The 21,778-nt window shown below is 45.2% G+C and overlaps 4 protein-coding genes across 4 annotated transcripts; 3 read left to right on the top strand and 1 right to left on the bottom strand.

Moving 5' to 3' along the window:
* Positions 1 to 384: 384 nt before the first annotated feature.
* On the bottom strand, positions 385 to 2,132 carry BHQ10_008631 (uncharacterized protein; the record flags this gene model as incomplete). Its single annotated transcript, XM_040881458.1, has 3 exons — positions 385 to 1,367; positions 1,420 to 1,530; positions 1,601 to 2,132. 3 exons carry the CDS (start codon positions 2,130 to 2,132, stop codon positions 385 to 387), a joined length of 1,626 nt encoding a protein of 541 aa, XP_040737133.1.
* Positions 2,133 to 3,395: 1,263 nt separating this feature from the next.
* Positions 3,396 to 5,042, top strand: BHQ10_008632 (uncharacterized protein; the record flags this gene model as incomplete). The annotated part of the gene is made up of 4 exons (XM_040881459.1): positions 3,396 to 3,434; positions 3,492 to 4,613; positions 4,662 to 4,834; positions 4,886 to 5,042. 4 exons carry the CDS (start codon positions 3,396 to 3,398, stop codon positions 5,040 to 5,042), a joined length of 1,491 nt encoding a protein of 496 aa, XP_040737134.1.
* A 2,079-nt stretch (positions 5,043 to 7,121) lies between these two features.
* On the top strand, positions 7,122 to 7,896 carry BHQ10_008633 (uncharacterized protein; the record flags this gene model as incomplete). Its single annotated transcript, XM_040881460.1, has 3 exons — positions 7,122 to 7,526; positions 7,584 to 7,697; positions 7,765 to 7,896. 3 exons carry the CDS (start codon positions 7,122 to 7,124, stop codon positions 7,894 to 7,896), a joined length of 651 nt encoding a protein of 216 aa, XP_040737135.1.
* Positions 7,897 to 19,260: 11,364 nt separating this feature from the next.
* Positions 19,261 to 19,814, top strand: BHQ10_008634 (uncharacterized protein; the record flags this gene model as incomplete). Its single annotated transcript, XM_040881461.1, has 2 exons — positions 19,261 to 19,469; positions 19,571 to 19,814. 2 exons carry the CDS (start codon positions 19,261 to 19,263, stop codon positions 19,812 to 19,814), a joined length of 453 nt encoding a protein of 150 aa, XP_040737136.1.
* Positions 19,815 to 21,778: the final 1,964 nt, after the last annotated feature.

Consider the following 21,778-nt stretch of genomic DNA (forward strand, 5'->3'; position numbering starts at 1 on the left):
TTATATTTATTAGCACTCTAGGGGACTGTGCATTCATCCTGGATAGTATAAGTATCAATGGGAATGGGAATGGGAATGGGTTTCTAGCGAAGATTTTGGCAGATCTGGGGAAAGGAGCAGGTTGGAGGGAGGGGACTCTCCTTCACTGCCTGAAGCCATTACCAATAATGTGTATCATTGTTCTTGCGTCATCTCACAATCGATATTATACAGATTTCCCTCATAAACACTCGATTTCCGGGAGTGAATTGACAGTGGTATGCTCTATCTACGCGCCACAGACGGGAGCTCCTCCAGATCCGAAATAGACTCCGACGAAGTTCATGCCGACTCGATCCTCACTAAGTCAAGACCGGAATCCCAGAAGCGCCTCCCACACCTCTTCTAGGAAAAGCTGTTGCTGTCTCGCTCGACATCGCGATCAACAACACCTTGGCTGTCACTTTGTGTTTGTGTTTGCTCACCGCGCCTGCGCACAAAGGCCTCTGATTCCGCGGCGAATTTGCATTTTTCCCGGATGGCTGGGCCATAGCGATAGAAGAGGAACGGGAATGGAACGCATGCGAGGGCCAGAAAGGCGGGGACACTAGAGGCCCACTGGGTGCCTAGATTGCTATACATCTGGGTTGTGAAGAGAGGAAAGGCGGCACCAAAGAGCGAGCGAAGGACCGAATTTGCGGCGAGCACAGACGCCGCGTAAATCGTGTAGGCGTCAATGAGGTAATTCATCACAGATAGAAATACAAGCACCATTCCAAAACCAAAGGGTGCGGCTGCAATAATCGGAACAGTCCAGTGCACTGCTGGGAAAGTGGTCCAGGCAAACCAGAAAAGGCCAAATGGAACTGTAATGCTACCCACAAGGCACGGAGGTAGGCGGGCCTCGGGAGGTGCAAACCCAGAGTTCTTTTCTTGGTTGCGTATATAGCGCTTATTGTCGAAGATGCTATACACCATGGCTAGAATCATGCCTACCATCACACCAAGGAAGGCCAAGCCTGCTACACCTTGGTTCCAGTGGCGCTCGCCCTCAAACACAATCGGAAATGCGCCGAAGCACATGTACAGGGTACCATATATAATCGCCATGTAAATCGAAAGGAGGAGCACGATGGGCTCACGAAAGAGTAAAACCAAGGGGCGGGAAAGTGAAATTTTAAAGGCCTCTGATATCGAAATCTTTCCGTTCTCCGCATCGTGAATGCTGACATATACTTTGCCAGTGAGCTTGGACAGACGCGCCGCTCGTCGTTGCAAAAGCACAGGGCCGTAGGTTTCGGGCACAAGCAGAGAGCAGACAATCCACAATGCGCCCGAGAATGCTGCCAGAAAACCCATCACCCACCTCCAGCCAGCATTCATACCCACTATTGACAATTTAGCACCAGTATTTTCGAGCATGGATGAGGAAATGCTTACGAAAACCACCAATTATCGGTCCGAGAACAGGCCCCAGGAAGGGTGCTGATGCGAAAAGCGTCATTGCCAGCCCACGGTCGCTTGCTGCAAACATATCTGCAATTACGCCGCCTGTATGTACCTTATAGTATTAGCCTTTTTCCTGCGCCTCTGCGAGAGAAGGGAGCGAGCACTCACTCACCAGCGTTAGTCAAAGGGGACGACCCGAAAGCACCGGCAAAGAATCGAAGGATAATCAAAGTCCATATATTCTGCGCGCCCGCTACTCCTGCATTGAACGCAGTGAGGCCAGCATAGCTGACGAAGAACAGAATCTGTCGGCCATACATTTCACTCAACGGAGCCCAGAGCAGCGGACCAACAGCAAACCCAACCACAAAAAGCGACAGGCCTAGAGTTCCAATTTCCTGATCCACCTTAAATTCCTCCAGGATTTCTGCAAGACCGCCGCTGAAGGCTGAGCTGACCAGCGCGACTGCTAGAGTCGCAATTGCTACCAACAGAGTGTACAGCCACTTTGTGAGCTTCCGAAACTGCTGGGGTGAGCGAGGATCTTGTGAAATCCAGGTCACCAGGTAGGGATCCTCCTCTGTGCCGGACCCCTTGTACTCATGGGTGATGATTCGGTTTGTGATGACACCTTGATCAAGAATCAACTTCCAGTAGGGAATTCGCTCCCCTAGTGGCAGCAGTCCCGTGTCAATTTCCGCCATTGTCGTGAGGAGAATTTGCTGGCTGTATTTTTCGCTGTGGTCGAGCAAACCATAAGGGAAATAAAGGAGCAGAACGGGAGAGATGGCAAAGTATATCGTCTGTATTGTTGCGCCGGGGTAAGTTGCGATGATCCTATTTGTGAAGTACCATTGTACGTGCCTATATCTATCAGGGTCGAGACTCTCGCTTTTTTACATATAAGATCTTTAAGGATATCATATAAGTAGGTAAAGATCCTGCACGGAGCGCTGAGACAACCACCGCGCTGTTCTCCGTCGCTGGATTTCGAGGAATTTGACGGCACAAACACTTGCGGAGCAACCTGAACCCGAGCATAAATCATCGCATAAGTGGAGAAAATGCGAAGACGAGTCAACAGCGATGCACTGAATCGTTCCCCCAAAGACAATTTTGGGCAGAGGAGGTGGGGCCCCAAACAGTAGACACTGTTGAAGTTCAGGTGGCTGTCCATTTCGTCGACAGTCCCACAGATCCGACATATCCTGGTAGAAAGCCGCTCTATCCGACCGGCGGTATTTATCAAGCCCGAAGGGACTAACCCTATAGGACCCTAAGGGAAATTGCTAAGGACACCATATATCTGTGCTGGTGAGTACTACAACACGCCAAAATGGCAATCTGGTTATGCCCGGTCAATATTGTGCGCGGCCGTAAATCGACACAATATAGCCATGTTTCACATTACAATATCACAAACTTTTTGTGAGTCTACGAAACATTGGTTTACGACAATATATTAAACTGGGTTACAAGAGATACTAAGTCTTAAAGTAATATCTAGATAGGATAAATCTAGTGTCCTATAGTTGCCCAAACCGGATAGTGTCTCTCGGCACTTCGCTCTGCGAAGAGTGATAGCAGTTGATCATGGTCTCGTCCGGTTCTAGCATGCCATTGAAGCACATTTCGGTCCATGTTGCCCCTTGTAGATCGCAGCATATCCCTCAGGCCGATGTAACCTGACATCCAGAATTACACATACAGACCCAGTCAATTGACCACGTTAGGATTGGCACCTCCATTTCCAATGCGTGACGTCTCATAATCGTCCCTATCCTCGTTCGTATAACCTCTCTGGTGAATGCTGAGTGTTGTCCAACAGGATAAATAGACTAGATTCCCTCTTCTACTGTCCCTAAACTGCTCCCAGTAATAGATATCATTTGTGCAGTCGAATTACAGCCATCATGCCAACATTGACAGTTATCATGCATGACAGGGCAGCACACTTGTCCGTCGCAATGTTCCTACAGGCCATCGCTCTGGCCATCAGTGTAATCGTGAGTTCATACCGCAAATTCACTCCTCAGTGAGCACCCTACTTATGACGTACACAGCTCGTATACACCATCGCAACAATGATATACAATGTCTTCTTCCATCCTCTGCGGAAATTCCCAGGCCCTATTCTTGCGCGAACGACAAATCTTACCTGGCACATACAGTTCACCAAGGGGCGCTCTGTTGCATGGATGCACGAGTTGCACAAGAAATATGGCCCTGTTGTTCGGTACGGCCCCGATAAGCTCTCAAGCATCAAACCCGAAACTTGGAAAGAAGTCTACGGTCATCACATGCCTCAATGGCCTAAAGATCCTAATTTTTTTGGACCGGATCCTTATGGGGAGCCGGGGATCATTCGAGCCGACGACGTCTCTCATCCCAGGCAACGCAAACTTGTCTCACATGCCTTTAGCGACAGGGCTCTAAAAGACCAGGAACATGTTGTCAAGCATTACGTCTCACTTCTGGTGGAGAAGCTCGAACAAGATGCAAATAACTATGACGGAAAAGTAGATCTAGTCGCGTGGTTCAACTTTACAACATTTGACGTGATGGCTGACTTGACATTTGGCGAATCGTTAAATCAACTGAGGGGTTCGATGTACTCTCCTTGGGTCAAATCGATCTTTAGCAATGTTCGATCCCTTCAACTCATGAGCATAGCTGCGGAGTGGCAGCCATTTACGAAACTACTGACATGGTTCTTAATTCCTTCCAAAGTAAAGAAAGAACGACAGAACGTGTGGCGCTTCTCTGCTGACAAAGTCAAAGACCGTCTCAGCAGGCAAGTCGAGCGTAATGACATCTGGAGCTACATACTTCGTTACAGCAACGACGAAAACAGAGAAAAGAGGATGAAGGGCCTCACGCTCAACGAAATGCTGTCGAACGGGCAGATATTCATGAGTGCAGGTACTGAGACGACTGCGACGTTATTGAGCGGGCTATTCTATTACTTGCTGCTCGACAATCAAAGGCATGCTAGACTTGTAAATGAGATCCGCGCTGCGTTCTCAACTTTCGAGGATATGACCATGGCCCGTTTAGCGGAGCAGAAATATCTTCAAGCTTGCATTGAAGAAGGGCTAAGAATCTATCCTCCTGTTGCCGTGGGTATCCCCAGAATGGCACCAAAAGATGGTGCAAAATTTGGCACAGACTTCGTTCCCAAAGGAGTAAGTTTCAAGGAGCCTATATTCACACTTACGTACTGACGTACAAAGACTCGAGTTCAAGTGCCTCAGTTCGCAGCGTATCACTCGTCGCACAATTTCAAAGATCCCGATAGCTTCATCCCTGAGCGATGGTTGCCTGAAGGCCAAGCGGTGTACGGTTCGGATAAGAGGGACGTTGTACAACCATTCTCATATGGACCTCGGAACTGTTTGGGCAAAAAGTAAGTCGCAACAATAAATATCCACTGGAGTGATAGCTAAGACAAAACTAGTATTGCTTATCATGAGATGCGTTTTATCCTGGCAAGCTTGCTTTGGCACTTTGATCTTGAATTGACGCCTGAGACCGACAACTGGGCTGATCAGCCTGTTTATAACTTCTGGGTCAAGAAACCACTGGTAGTCTCCTTGAGACCTACCAGACACTAAATAATAGATACGAGGAGCGCAGTCGCAGGGTTCAGGATGGGGACAGAGGTCATCGTGAATGAAGTATATAATAAAGCATTCAATAAGCGTGAGGATAATGAAAAAAGCGTTGAGTATAATCAACTAATTAGAACCTATGTGTGGTAATCTGTAAACCTCACTTGCGGCAGAATCAAAAATCGAATGGATTCAGTCCGCCGTAGTAGGCAGCAACTTCAAAACATCGCTCCTTCCTCGTAATACACCTTCCAAGATTGCACCTTCCTTCTCTATTCTTCAGAATAAACAAGTCAATGCATACGATTTCTTTATTTAGGAAAACCACTTTGTTTCCGTATCACAAATCTTTCAAGTCTGACGAAAATGGCATCCAGCAGCAAAGCAGTTTCATTCGACGACGAGATCAACTAGCAACCGATGTCACACGCGTCAAGCATTGTTTCAGGTATTTTTCCGGAGTCAGTGAATGGCAAGACCAGATCATTTGTTAGCGATCATTGCTAGGCTTGTTTGGATGACAATCTACAGCCCCAAGTATGCCATGTCATCGCTAAGGAAGATTTCAAGGTATGTTACTGTGATTACTTATATGATTTTATGATCCAGTAATAACAATCAACTTAGTTCATCAACAGGTGGCGCGGGAAAGGACTGATCGACTTCGATCTGAGAAAAGAATGCAATACAATCGCACTATGTGTAAAGTGCCACACGAAATTCGATTTAGCAAGTGATCCGGGGCTGATATTCTTTCCGGACGACCTGGAATTCTTTATCAAATGTGCAGAAGAAGACGTGGAACTCCAAAATAAAGATCCGAAAGGTCAACTGAAGATAGAAGCGTGCACTTCCTGCCTACTCATAGTAGTGCCGGGCTACCTTCAGTTTCGGATTGACCAGATTAGGGCTAATTCGGGGGAACTCGGATAGCGGAGACGGCAGTTGTGGAGTGGCTCGGTCAAATTACCCCGGATTGCCTAGGCATTTTATCAACCAGCCGGGGGCCCCCCGGATATCAAATGCGATCAAAGAACTGTTTTGTCAAAATATAAAGACTCCAGGGGGTTGTCGACTCATCGCTGTGATGTGACGATTTCCTTTGGACTATTTCCGCTTTTGGAGGTCGTTCAATACAAGTTCATACATTGAAGCATCCGGTACTCTTCAGTCATGACAATCACATCGAATTCAGAACCCAAGGGTCCAGTCAGCAGGATAGACTACGACACTTCACCATTAGGTCTAATGACGCATTCTATTATAACATCAAGGCATCGGAGTTTGTGACTAGCGATATCTTTGAAATTCAAAGTGAGAATACATCCATGAAACTCTTTGACTACATTTCGGAGCTTCAATATACTCAAATACATGATTCGGAATCTTTGGTGAAAGCCTGCCAGAGAAGGGGCGGTTTCTCGTTTTTCTTTGCATCGAGTCCATTGGCAATAACTGGAAGCGCGGCAAGCGTGAATGCAGTTACAATTCTATAGTTCCTTTCATTGCAACTTGGTAAAAGGTGTAGACTGATTTTTGTAGACTTATTTTTTACAATTTTAACCATGCTAGTCATAAGATCTCTGCTAAGACACTGGCAAACAAAGAAATCATTGGTCATATTTCTTAAAAACAAATCTTATTCGTCGTCTATACCACTAGAGCATGCATGCCCACAATTCCGTGATTTAGACTCTACGTTCTGGGGTTCCTGCGGGACCGCCGACCAACCCACCGCCGCATGACCAGTAACGCGAGAACTCATCTCTCGTAAATATCCGACTTTCCTTCTAGACTTCTTATAATCCTGCCATATCTGTTTTTTGCGCGGAAACCTTAACTGTGTCAAGTATGTCGCTCAAACGCAAATTAACAGAGTATGAATCGGTGGCAAGAGAGAATTTAACTCGGATGCCTTTCGACAGAAGCCTACTGTTTCCGACACCAGAAAGAGACGAAAACCACATAGATACGGCTTCAGGTCCAATTACAGTCCAGAATCAAGGCAGTCGCCCAATCGAATCTTCATCATGCAGATTAATGGGCGACAGGGCTATTCCTGCGTCACTCCCTTTAGCCAACATGATCAGCACCATCCAAGAACTTATCGACCCGGATTTCGACCCGGTCATTGAAGATATAGACATGGATGATTCATGTCAGTTTCTGAAGCCTACACCATCTCACATAGCACCTGACGATGTCGAATATCTTCGTTCCAAAAATGCGCTTACGGTCCCGGAACCCTCGCTGCTAAATGAGTTGTTGAGAGCTTATTTTCAATGGAGCTACAACTTCATGCCAGTCTTGAACATACAGGACTTCGTGCCGGCTATTGTCAATAACGATCCGGATGCTAATATCAGTCTTCTTTTGCTTCAAGCAGTCCTGTTTGCAGGATCAGCTTTTGCTGATATGAATCATCTCAGAGCTGCGGGCTTCCATACTAGGAGGGAAGCTCGGAATGAGTTCTTCACACGTGCGAGGGTTAGTTTAAAGCAAAAATTTTTTTATAGAGTCATGAAAACTTACAGTAATAAATAGCTCTTGTATCATCTAGAATATGAAGACGATCCGATCTGTCTACTCCAAGCGAGTTTATTGTTGACCTACAACAACGAGCGAGACGACAGCTTGCAGAAAGACATGTGGTTCTGGGTTGGTCTCTGCAATACACAGGCACAATCTATCGGACTGCATCGCGACGCATCCAACTTGGACATAGACCCTGCCAGGAAACGACTACGAAGACGTCTTTGGTGGTGTCTTTTCGCTCGAGATCGAATGGTCGCTCTCGCTCTTAGACGCCCAACGCAGGTTAATGAGGCAATCAGCGATGTTTCGCAACTACGGTTAGGCGATTTTGATATTGAGTCGATGGACCCGACAGTCATTGCAGCAATTGGCTGTCAATATATGAGGGATACATCTCATCGAAGACGATTAGCTTTGATGTTCATTGAGAAAGTCAACTTATGCCGTTGCCTGGGTCTTATTCTCTTCGCCCAATACTCGCCTGCCAGTATTCCATCCGACGGACCAAGTAACAAAAGTACCATCACTCTTGTCCCTCGTCAATTGTCAGATGCAGAATTGGAACGCTGTAGTCGCAAATTAGACACTTGGGTTAGAAACATTCCACGAGAAATCGACATCGAGGTGCCACTTTCGTGTGAAGGACGTAGCATTGGTGAGAGAGTTCTTCTAATACATACATCAATGTTACGTATGATGTACTACGCAACTTGTTCGGCACTATACCAACCACGAGCTTTTGCTCAGGGTAAGAACCAGCAGAGTCTCACATTAACAGCAAACAAATTGACGGATACGATTCGACAAAGACTTCATACAGCAGCATCGAAAACTGCAGACATACTACACGAGATTAATCGCCTAGATTTGGCAAAATTTCTTCCAGCCGCCGGTTTGACGACAACAAGGCCAGCCGCGATCGTACATTTGGTCAATATTACATCAACGAACAATGTAATAAGGGACAAAAGTACATGGAGCTTGCGTCAGTGTCTTCGATTACTTGGACAACTGAAAGATATCTACCCTGCTGCTGACTATGAAGTCGCTTGTCTCCATCATGCAATCCAGTTGCAGTGCGAAAGCAAAGGCAACAGTTATAGTTTAATGCAGCATATTCGATTGGGTGTGGATAAGATGGAAAGTCTTGACAAAATACTGCAACAAAGTTCATTACCACCACGAGGGATACTCCAACGGCGACCAAAAGGGTTTGTCGTTTCGTCTGATAGCCCTAATGCAAATTCTAGAGCACCGTCAACAAACAGGAAGTCGTTAGACCACACAGAAAATACTAGCCCAGAAACTCCAGGCGTAAGGCAGGAAGATTCATTGGACCAAACTCAAGATCTTTTCTTTGAGGAGTGGCTCATTCAGTATGATCATGGGTTGGGCACAAGGAGCCCAGATCAGCTGTCGCCGTTTGACAACTTTGATTTCAGGTCGACCAACAGCAAAAGCCATCGGGATGAAGGGAAGAGAGTTTCCTCAGATCAGACGCCAAAACAACCCAACCATGATTTCCATCGCCACATGGATACCAATGGTCGATCAACTTCTCCAATTGAGCTACTGTCTCCAGCCGATAGACATGCCTATACAGATGGCACATTGATGATGACCGGAGACTTGGAAGAAGATTTGGATCTTTATGAAGACCGTGGGCGGATCTGATAAATGAAGATAATCGAACCGGATCCATGTCTTGTATTTCAACAATAAGTAACACTTGATATCTTATTTCTACTTATACAGCTATCGTATGTGCAAGCTAGGCATACAACTTGCAGCCCATATAAAACTGAAAGGCCTTCTCGTTAGGGTTTTGTAAGTCACGAGGCTGGTAACCTATGACTTACGTATGTGAGTAGTAAGCTTTCGAAAAGGGCGCAAAGCCACTTTCGAATGTAGTGAACAAAACTTTTAACGATATTCATTCTATATCCTTTCCGACATCACCTAGATGATTGATTGCCATGAAGTCGTCCAGGATATTAAGCAGACCATGTATGGAACATAGATTGGCGTATAAATTGCACTCAAGGGCCCTCCGTCGGACAACGATAATTCAGTACCTGTGTCAGAGAGTCGAATTTGTGCATCGCATCATAAGATGGACTGCTAAATATGGGCTCTTTCCGATGAAATCAGTCACACTGGCTCGGAGTTCACCGAGACAAAGTTGCCGACCGCCTTGACTATCGCAAGATGCAAGTCATTCCAAAATTTTAATGTCTAAATATGTTCGACAAGCATCAGCATGACCCATATCATTATCCACGCCCCTTCATTGATAATTGGCAAATGTGCTTCTAAAAATCTTTGTCTCGTTTAAGTGTCTGCTTAAACGATAGGGTTACTAGCGCAGGCGGCTACGACAGCCCTAAACCGCGAAGAGAAGGACCAATGATGACAAGCAAATGATTACCCCTAATTAAGTAGTCTGTTACAGAATACGACGATCAATAGGGCCCAGACCACACAAGTGCGAAGCTTTGAAGCCACGAGGACTGAACTTGAAATTGTGAAGTCCTCAGGACCAATTGGTTCATTTGGGAAGAACGCCTAGAAATCTAGAAGCGAGGAGTATTCCGTGCATGACTCGGGTCTTTCTTCAACGGTTCTTCATGCTATATGGACTCCGGAGTTACGGGGTACACTTTGGAAATTATTCGATGCTGTTAATTGCTACGTAAGCAGAGTCGGCGGTTACAGATAAAGACACAACTTAAGACCCGCATGCAATGATAAGCCAGGATTTAATCTATCTTTAATCCGTTGGACAAGCAGTGGTCATCTTGCGATACCAGACTGTCTGTGCTCTCAACTTTGGAACCAAGTGAAGAAAAATTGATTTGCAGTCTATATATACCCGAACACGAGTTATGGCAATTCATTAACAACCACTGCTAAATACCGAGGGGTAAATCAAAGCTGAAACTAACTACGCACGTGAAAACGGCGCGCTACTGAAATTATTCAGCCCCAGATGTACTCTAAACTATCTAGCTAGTTCCTAATCTACTAGCGATGTTTAGCAAGCGCCGTTGATCTTGGCAGGAGATTGTCAATTTACTTACGCCTTTTTTCAGTTTGCCTCTTCCGTATCTGAATTATGAGAAGATTTCTATTCCTTTCCCCAAAATCTCTTGTTCATTACCAGTTCTCTTCCACTGCGCTGAATTCTTAAATTCAACATCTATATCGCGAAACCATAATAATGGCCTCTATAAGCACAGATGGGAATTGCGGCTCTAACTCAGACACAAATTCAACATGCCTTGGATCCACGTACGGCGACTGCTGCTCCACAAAAGGATTTTGTGGTAGTACATCAGCCTATTGCGGTGCCGGATGTCAATCGGCGTTTGGAAACTGTACCAGTGATAATAGTCAAACGATCAGCACATCCGGATCGTGCGGCTCTACGGGGAGCAATTACACCTGCCTCGGAAGCACGTTCGGAGACTGCTGTTCGTCGCTTGGATACTGCGGTGGAAACTCGAGTTATTGCGGAGATGGGTGTCAGAGTAGATTTGGGAGTTGTGATTCGACCTCCTCTTCTTCGGTTATAACGGCTACGGCGGCCGCGACGACGAGTACGAGTACGACGAAAACGTCGACGACGGCTTCTGCTTCTACGTCGACAACAACAGGCACTACGTCTATAGATGGGAACTGCGGGAACAATTCTGACGTTTTGGCGACGTGTTTGGGCAGTCAATGGGGTAACTGCTGCTCTAGTCATGGGTTTTGCGGTGGAAATATCAGCTATTGCAGCACAGGATGTCAATCTGAGTACGGAAATTGTGGTCTTGACGCAATGACAACGAATACAACCACAACTTCGGGATCGCCCAGTGGACTTGGCAAAGGTGCTATAGCAGGAATATCTGTTGGAGCAGTGATTGGTGGTCTGGCAATCGTCGGGTTGTTGGTCTGGCTTGCATTTTTCAGGACGAAGAAGAGGAAGATGGGATATTCGCTTCAGAGCGAAGAGGAGCTCAAACCATTCCCGCCATCAAAGCCTCTCGTGACATCGCAGGAACTAAATGCGCTAGGCAATGCCAAACATGAACTTGACGGACAAGGCAATGCTAAGCATGAAGTAGAGGACAGAAGGTTCGCTAGACAGGAACTGGATGCAAGAGTGATTTCTGAGCTTCCAGCTCAACACGATTAACATGAGGGTGCAATGTACACCCTGACGAATACAATCAAGACTGGCAAACTGTTATTTGTGCCCTTTGCAGTCAGTACGCTAATGCGCATTCCTCTGTCCAGGAAGAGAAATATGCATTTGTACGGCTTTTGCTCTCATGAAACGTACCAAAACTTTCAAATTCATAGAATTACACAAGATGCCGGTCGTATAAGTCTTTGGCACATCGGCCGAAACGATCATCTGATCTACACAGTATGCATTTCGGACCTGCATCAACAAGGCCGGCTTCACGATAATCCTTCAAGACCACGAGCATACATATTCTTCTCATTGTATGCCGCTTCGAGCGGCAGACCAACCGAATTCTCGAAGATACCACGAATTTGTTCTCATAGCAATGCATTTGATAATAATACCCTCTTATGCTTGACCGTGAAGAGTCCTATGAATGAGACATTCTCCACCGAGGATGCGTTTGTCGCAAAAACGTTCAAAGAGTTAGGTGTGATTGCTTCACAATGTGAAGCATGCAACTCCCTTAGCTCACACAACACCAACCAAGATAGCAAAGGTGCGAGAAGCAAAGGTAGCGGCAGGCAAAATAGGTGCGGCAGAGATGAAATGGACCGAGAAGAGGTCTGGATTCCCAATAATAATTGATCGAATATTTTAGAATTTTGTGAATAGCCTCTTGTCTCATCCATTACCTGAGAGCGGGGTTACTCACTCAGAGCTGAGTCCATATAAATTGCTTAATGGTACATGAAACGATTAACTGTCATGGTATCCTCTTTCGTAGTGCGTTAATTACTAATACGAGGACTTCTTTCGAGATGCCCTGATGGTACATGAAACTGATCTTTTTGCAATATGGAATGACAGATACTCCCTCGCTGATCGTGAAACTAAATGACCTTATTTTCTCACAAACGTGTATAGTCTTATCCAATGTTCGAGAAAATCCACTTACAGTCCGTTGCCTTATCAATAACTCAGACAAGCTTCCACGGCTGCTATCGAAGGAATGCGTACCAAGTGTCTAAGTGTGTGATTGCACCCGCGCTAATGCACGTTGGTGTTCAATTGAACACCAACGTGCCTTAGTGACTTCAGTGATATGTCCTATCCGTCATATAATCATCGCCTCGACTATTATTAAGATAAAAGATTGAACAATCAACGTTCAATAATTACTAGTGGATGATGAAATAAGGACCGAGTCACAAACCTCAACAATCCCAAAGTAGTCAGTCCATTCTACTCTTTTCAGAATACACGAGGCCGGATTATTGTTGCCTACGCCGAATATTCTGTGGATACTACTACGTGCCCAGCTCAACTCCATTAGAGAAACCGGAGTGGCAAAAGGAGGGGAAAGTGTACTCCATCTTAACTCAAACACGACGTGGGCGACGCTTTTTACTCAATGCTCTGGAAAGCGGTACTAGCTTTATCGACTCGGAACTGGGCAGATTTGGTAAGGAAGAAAAAATAGTCGCATTGACTAACCGATTATACTACAATCAGAAGACATAGATAATGTACGTCCAGTCAATGAACCATCTCCCTTGATGAACCCCTAGGAAAACGCCACAGCTTATCCAAGCAATTCTTAGGGACTGACGGTAATGAATAACACAGGTGTTACAGCCTATACATCCGACTTAAGAGGAACCGACGTTGACCAGGGATGGTGTCATGGCGCAATGCACCCAATTCAGGAACCAGCGAATCGTTATGTTTGTGAGTAACTCTCTCCCGTGCCATTGAACAGTTAACCACCTGCCCACAGGCGTCTATGAATCGAGTCAAATACCTGCTCGGTAATAAGGTACGGTACTGTAAAAACTAGTCAAGCAACACGCAATGATAAGTTGCATGACACCTAGGAACAAAAAACATCCGTGTCTATAGTTTTGAAGCGTGTTAGTGGGTGGAGAAGGGAGAGCGCGATACGGATAGTATTGCTTTTGCAAGCATGCAAATTGGAACGGCGCCGAGCTGAAACCCAAATCGATACTTCGTCCATTTCGCATTTCCTGGGCCGTACTCCGAAACTCTGTACGTATTATCCTGGATATTCGTAGACTGATTCGGATCGCTAACTTTCGGATGGGCAATACCCCACAGATGGTATCAGCCAGGTAACAAACGGTCAGTATATGCTACGTGGTAAGGACTCCCGGACTGGTGATGTCGAAAGACATCGGATCATAATGTACCAAAGAAAGATCGGGGATCAACCTAGTTTTAACGAACAGTATAGAGTGCATTCTTATCACACACGTAAGAAGAATCGATCCGCGACCGGTAAAGTCGCTCCATATTTAATGGGCCATTCAATGTCCCACCCTGTCTTGAAGCAGTCAGTCAAGAAGTTTGTGTCACGCACTTCTTATGGTTCCTGTTGCTTAGAACATCTTCGTAGTGGGGCAACTTCAGATTCGATCTGCGTACAATAATACCATCAGTACACATGGACCCACCACCAGCGCATCTGGGTCCAGGAATACCATTTAACTTCATCCTTTGTGGCGTCCGAGCGGCCCACAGTTGTCGCGGGAATGCTTTCCATGTATTCCGGGAAGATTAATGAAACCTACATACGTATTACTGTAGGAAGAGGGCAGTGAAGGCTTCGCGCTACTCTGAATCTCGGAGGGTGGCCGGAATATCACCATCGCAAGGTCTCGCGTACTCGTAGAGCCTGACCAAACAACCTTATTGCCTTACTTATCGTTGGTGTAGTACAGGCAACCATTCTTCCGCCATGATGCTTGCTTGGCAGTCGAGGACAGAGATGGAATACTAGATTCCACCGTCCATTTAAAGCCCATGGTCTCGATATGGCAATCTCCCATACTCCACTTGGTCTTACAATATGAGTCCACCACCCAGCGCCATACACAGCATGAAGCTCCGACCATTCTGCTTTTCTTTCTCATTTGTTTATTTCAGCTATCCTAGACACGCTCAATGAAGCCACGAAAAGCCGCTAAATGATCTCATTTCTAGAGATTTAAGCTAGTAATGAGTAATTAAAATTATGAAATATTGCCTTTGATAGTAGAAACTAGCTATTACTCTATAAATGATCGATATATTAGTATTTATAGTTTCAGCAAGTTAAAATTAATAGAGTAAGGAAAACATAGTGTATATATACTCATACTAGGAGGTTCTTGATTGAAGACTATTATGCATTAGTGACTTCAGGAACAGTCCTATCTCATTGCTCTAGTATTTCACCTTTCATGTCCTATCTGATCGCGCGGCCTCAATCCGGGCATACGCCTCGTCAGCTTTCACCACATCGGCATTTCTTCCGTGGGGTGAGCCCAAGCAAAAGGAGCGCAGGGATTCTCCATATAACCTTGCCAAGGTTTTTCATTCAAATGTAGATCAAGTCAATCTCTGGTCAGTACTCAGACTCAGTAGCACAAGGGAACGTTAGACAACAAAAAGATTCAGAGGGTCTCAGAGTAAGTCAGGAAGCTTGTTGGACAGGTTCTGGACCGAAAATATGGCTATGAGAGAAAGGCCGTGCTATGCATCGCTAATAAGATGAATTGAAGGGTTAAGCTGAAGTCAATGGTTGACAGAAGGACTTTCTGACTTACCAAAGTGAGACCTGTGGGCCTATTAGTGTTAAATTAGTGACTACATAGTACAAAGCTAGTCCGGTATAAATATCTCCGCAAACCTACACTCTCTAATATTAATGAGATGAAATAATGAAAAATGGATGATCGATGATCGTGATTGACGGGCTAGCGACAGATCCAAATGATCTCACAATACTCATTCGTTACGGACTTTTTTTTCTTTCTTCTTTTTGCTTATTGTTGTAATGATCTAATTACGCAATTTCTTATCAAGGCTACGTTCACTGCAAGCATTCGGCCAATCAAGGAAGACAATTGCCCTTACCAGATATGGCCAAGTATCGCTACAATTCATTGGTTTACATTAGGAATCGTTATCACCGAGTGCGGAGCGTACGGCCTTCCTGATCGAGATATCGAGTCGAGTTGAGTCCCTCGTAACCAGATGACCATGTACGATACTGTAAACACTAGTTTTTAGCCATAAACAGAATTCAGGACCAGAAACAAACTTCCCTCCTTTTTGTCACACATGACGCGTGTCCTTGCGCCGTCACATTGCTTTTGACGCATGTGGACGCAGGCCAGTAGGTACGGAAATTCTTGATTCGTCGCGTGTATTCCTTCTAGAAGCCTGTTGCACGATTCACGATTCCAAATCTGCGGGTGCCCCAAAACCGAGACGGTAATAGTACATAGATACGATACCACCTGCATTACGGATACTAGTCCAATACACGAACTCTCAGATCTCGCTATACCCTATCGCACTAGTAGCGGGACAGCTACCACGGCACTTTGGAGTGGAGCGTGTTCTCCGTACTACGTATGATTTGAAACAGGCATCCTCGAAACTCTACTTGCTGTTGGACGTTGTCTATTAAGCTTCGGCTTGAATCAACTGAGCCCTTATCAACAGCCAGACATCTGAGTGGGGAGCTTGTCAGATGCATACACAGTAGAGTGGGAAGCTAAATGTAGGTCCAAATGGAGAACAACGTAGATCGCATCATGCGTACGATGTTTTCGTACTTACAATGTGGTATTTATTACAATGTTAGTATTCATCACAATGTTGGTAAGTATTACTAACACGATTCTTGTTGTGGTTTAAAAAATAAAAAAGGTGGCGAGTGATGACTGTTAGGACGCCCATGATAAACAATGATTCAAGCTTGAACTGTTTGCCCCCGTCGGCTCAGATACAAGGGGGAATGACGCGCGGAAATCCAGAGACGGAATAAATGGTGTTGAGTAATGGCGGCGGAAGCCTCGAAAGGATATCGAGCGATTGATACATAACAGTACATACCAAAGTTACAGAAGCCGGAGGTTCGGGGGCGGAGGCAACCGGACATACGAATACATGTCCTGGGTATTAATTCTTTTCATGGTCCGGTTGAGGTCTATACTGAGCTCACAAGCCATCGAACGAATATTCTTTCGTATGTTAACTAGAAAGTACAAGTACAGCGACCAATAGATACCTCCCAAACAGTTAATTTACTTCGTTTTGCGAAGTCTTATGACTAGGATAATGTGCCAATTCATATAAACATTTTATCCGTACAACCAAACACGGAGCCCCAATAAAGGGAGCATTCATCTGTGACTGTCACTACGTCCAGCCTCCCAACCTAATAGTGTGGGCCATGCCCCACACTGTACAACAGCCAAGTTTCACATTCATCTCGATTCAGGTTCGAGTTGGTTGCACTCACTTGCCTCTATTACCGGTTACAAAGCTCTCCGGCTTCGATGGCGTATGGGCACAACTCTGACTTGGCTAGACCCCGGTGATCTTGTTCGGCATTCAGACACTAGCACTTACGAGCTTGTCTCGACAGCCACAAACCATTCACCCGAATTGGAAGCCGATATTTATGGTTCCAATCCAGAACTAGAGCGTATCAAAACCATTGAGTATTTGAATCGACTAGCCAAGTACATAGCTAGACTTTGCACGAAATATTTAGCAGTCAACACCGGTGAAGTCCCGCTTCACCAAAGATTGCTGTAATGGAATAGGTATTAAAGGAAGTGACAACAGCGGACTTGGAGCACGAGGCCTGTTGTAGCAGGGAGAAAAGACAAATTGGACCTGGTGGATCACGATGTCGATAGACTTGATAGTCGATACGAGTTGCGTGGATTATTAAGCCCCGCCAATCGTGTACAGTGACATATTGGAAGCTCGGAAACTTCTAACTAAAGCGTGCTGCCGAGAAAGCATGGCGCACGCTAGGCAACAATGAGTAAGCTTGTGGATCTGGGGATTTATCGCCACTGGCCGGTGCCATTCCTCTTTGGTCTCGGGAAATTTTACAACTCCGTACTCAGGTACAGTAAATCTGGGTCGATATCATTGTATAACAATTAAATTCCGTACTTATCTCCGACTCGATACTCTAACGGGTCTACTTCTATTTGTCCTCACTTATCATCCTTTTGTCACATGAGCAATTGTCGAAGCTTACTTTTTAGCTTAGTCGGTATTAGATGGCTGTATCAGGAATGTTGGTCATCGTGATGTAGAGAGAGAAACAAGTACGATTATGTTATTGCGTTGTTGTGGCTCCTAAGTGTAGCCAAATACATTGTGGAAGTGGCGTGTTACTGCAAGGAATCACCGTGGGCGTATTTCCAATCCCTCAACATATCTAAATAAATACGGTACGTAGGTGCTTGAAACTCAATTGAGCCTTCAGGATGGAAGTACAGAATCGTATCCAGGACAGATTACGCTTCGCCTTCGCTAAACGGAGCCAACTCCACACCATTGCACCACTAAGCAGCGTTCACCCTAATTCTGATGAACTTTAACTTTGGCTAGATTACTTTGATGGCGCCACTAGCGGTCAAATGACAAGTATGCACGCACTAATTTAGTTTTGTTGGATCCGTGATCTACACTAGCGGTCCGCGGACATTTTTGTCAATACGAATATACCGCTCATGTTCAACAGCTGTGTCCGTCAATGATCTGGCTGCAGTCCAGTTAACTAGTACCAAGTACTTGGTAGACTGGTCGAGGAGTGAACTTCCAGGGCAGACTGAAGTATGGGTGTCGAGGAACTCGTGACAGAAGTTGAAACTAAGATATGGGACGGCTTCCACCACAAAACAGGGCGGTACGTACTTGTAAGCAATTAGGACTTGAGTGGTTTTTTTTTTACATTTCTGTACAGAAGATCTTGGGAATGTTTTTATTTATTGTATGTTTTGTATTGGGTCGTACGCATGCAGCGGTCACTGGTTCAGGGAGGCTCTGCTCAGTGTCTCCACAAAATTACGTATCACCGGAATAATGCTTTGTGCTCCGTACGCAAGCTGTATTGATACGACGTCACCATCTGGTATGGTATCCAAACGCCTCCTTCCCGTAGGAAGGCACCTTGGGCCGCTGGTTCCTGGCGCTCGGCCGAATCAGACATGCTTTCTTTCTTTTCACCAACAATTTCTGGCAACAAGGCCATTCGTTTAGCTACAGTGGACATCGAGATCTACCTAACAATGGTTAGTGGCTGCAATGGTGACAAGGGGATTGTGACTGAGTCAAATACAGATATTACGAATCACTAAAATACGGTATTAAACGATAAACCTTAATCGCCTCGAAACAGTACCGCTCCATGAATGTGCCACTTTGTCGCTACACTGTTGCTTTAACGAAATAACTCTATGGTCATATCATATTTCAGCACATACTATAAAAACCAACATTTTCCCGCCGTCGGTTCAAATGTGATTGCCATTGCAAAAGAGCAGTGGCCTGATTTTTCTCTTTCTTCTTCTTACTACATCCATTTTCAACAGCATTGAAACAATATCTGATCCTTTCTATCGATAGAGCCACTCTAGTTGCCTTCAACTCTCAACACTTATCAATTCGAAACCACGTTAAAAAGTCACCGTCATGGAAGCCAAATGCCCCCATTCATCCACTCATTTGCCTGAAGACCTTACGCAAGAAGACCTCTCCCAAGAGATCAGCAACTCCCATCAATCCCCGTCACAAAGCTCTGCCGCACCTTCCAGCACCGGGAACGGGGGTTCAGCGCAAAGTATGACCGCCACTACAGCAAGTCTTGATCCAATTGTTTACCAAGCTGCCTTGGACTATCAGTCAGTGACTTCTTTTCTTCTCTCTTCATTTCTCCCCCCCTGCCTCTATTCCCACCATCAAGACTCAGTTCCGCAACGTCATCTAATGATTTCCCAATTAGGTATAATCGAGTTCCCTTCCCAGATCACCAACAGGATCTCAGCCAGATGGGCTCTTGGGATACACCGATCGAACCGTTCGTCCATACCCTCGTTATCGGAAACGATTTTATACTTTCTCCAAACTATCCATCCGGTACCGCCGTCAACGCTACGGATGGATTTCTCGGGTCTGTGGCGGAGGTCGGAGATACCAAGGAGGAGGCCGTGGAGCTTCTGAGGGCAAACTTACGCCGCAAGCTGTAACAGCAGAATTTACTTAGGACGCTGCTAAGCATTGTATGGCGCAAAGACTGAAGAAATTGGTTATGGATAAGGGTTGGCGGCGCGATACACGGGGAACTACTAAAGTAATACCTACAATAATGCTATCTAATTGGGTTTGTCTCGTTACAACAGATTCATTTGAAATGTAGATTGTTTTGTGGTATACACAAACTAAAATAATCTCCAGCCTGTGTTCCAATGACATGGGCACCAACACAGCCCTAACCCATTCCTAGCTGGTACGTATTACAATTTAAAAGTTTTCTGATTGGGCCATCATATTCCAGACCAGATCCACCATTTCACTCTTCCAAATGCGTACTTAACAATAACACTTATTCCGCCCTCACCAAAACGCACAATCCGAGCAACGACTCTCTAACCACTAACACAACAGCAGACACCTTTTTAGCTCTACTATTTGAATTCGCTTTCTATCGTCCACTCAAACTTGACTACACTAGAGTCAAAGTTGGTAAAAACTTCGCGACGGCGCTAACCAGACTCCCCAGTACTCCGGGGTCTGTAATTCGTTCGACCAAAAATAACTTTGCGAACTTTCGTGTTGATTGCCAGTGTAGAGAAGACGTAGTCCATATGGCCTAGCAATCAATAATCCATAACTACATTCCTAATCATGATCAAAGAAACCAACGCTATCAATGGTCCACGACCCTTTTTCTCGGGCTTTGTTCCATCGTGGATCCGTCGTGGGTCTTCCCGAAACCCTAATTCATGAGCTTCCGACCAGGACGTCTGAAAAGCTAAGGCTTAATACTTCGTTCAGCTTCATGGTATCCTTCGTTAGAGGCTGCTTGGTGCTTGGTGACTTTGAACGTCTGTGATTTCCGCTTATAAAATATAAATTGGTTCATCAACGTTGACTCAATTGATTTTCGATTGATCAAGATGTGGAAGAAAATTAGCTGGGATTTTTGAGACACGCCGTTAGGTGCAAGATCGCTTCTGTTAGCGAAAAAGATACGTCAGTACATATCTCCGTGTAAACTGATAGGGAAAGATTCTTACTCGTTGCCGGAGCCGAGCACCAACGAATGACCTAAAATGTGACGAAGGTCTAATACAAGACGAGGCAGAACATTGTATCCGTTCACCCTGTTACCATTCGTCTTCTTTACAGCTCACAGTCACTCGACAAATCGGAATTTGAGAGTTCTTTACTGTGACATACTGGGTCATGAGTGCATGGATAAGCTCCAAAAATAAATCAGTTGATATTCTGTTCAGATAATATAAAATTAAATATGTCAAAGGCAATGGACACCACTAAAAGTTGAAAGAGTATGTCATAATTAATCATGCTGATTCGACAGACTGTACTGATCGGATAGGCGAGCTATGACAGTGGATGAAGAAACGGGCGTGGATCATGGCTGATACGGCTCACAGGATGAATAAAATATGCCCTATCAGTTACTCAACTCGAAACGAAAGAGTAGCCGGTCAGATTTAACTTTGAAAAGAGCGCTAATAAACCTAAAGCGCGGCTTTGGCGAAATGACCCTTCGGCTTTTTCGGAATATAGGCAGTCATTCCGAGCTGTCGTGAATACAGACTATACTACGCACTAGGTGAACTACGTGGTCGCGCTTGGTTTCTACCTCAAAGTTTTGGATTTCGGATGATCCTTACCTTTACACTTCTTTGCCTCTTTTGGGTTCGGTGCCAGCAATACCACCAAGAGTAACCCATCTGCCATAATCTTCCCTAATAAGTTAAGAACAATGCCAAAAAAAAAAAGTCCCGCTGATGTACTGCAGGAAAGTCGTTGTGCTGCTTCATATCACAAATTCCGGAAATTTTATTACAGAATTTCTTCTACCATAAATTTGTAGTATAACCAAGTAGCGCTGATTGAAAACGAAATAGGTCCCGATGAGGGAGAAAACGGCATGTGGTTTCACCCAACTGCGTTGCTCCAA

The sequence above is a fragment of the Talaromyces amestolkiae genome (assembly GCF_001896365.1).
Source record: "Talaromyces amestolkiae strain CIB chromosome Unknown scaffold20.1, whole genome shotgun sequence".
In the NCBI taxonomy this organism is placed as follows: Eukaryota; Fungi; Ascomycota; class Eurotiomycetes; order Eurotiales; family Trichocomaceae; genus Talaromyces; species Talaromyces amestolkiae.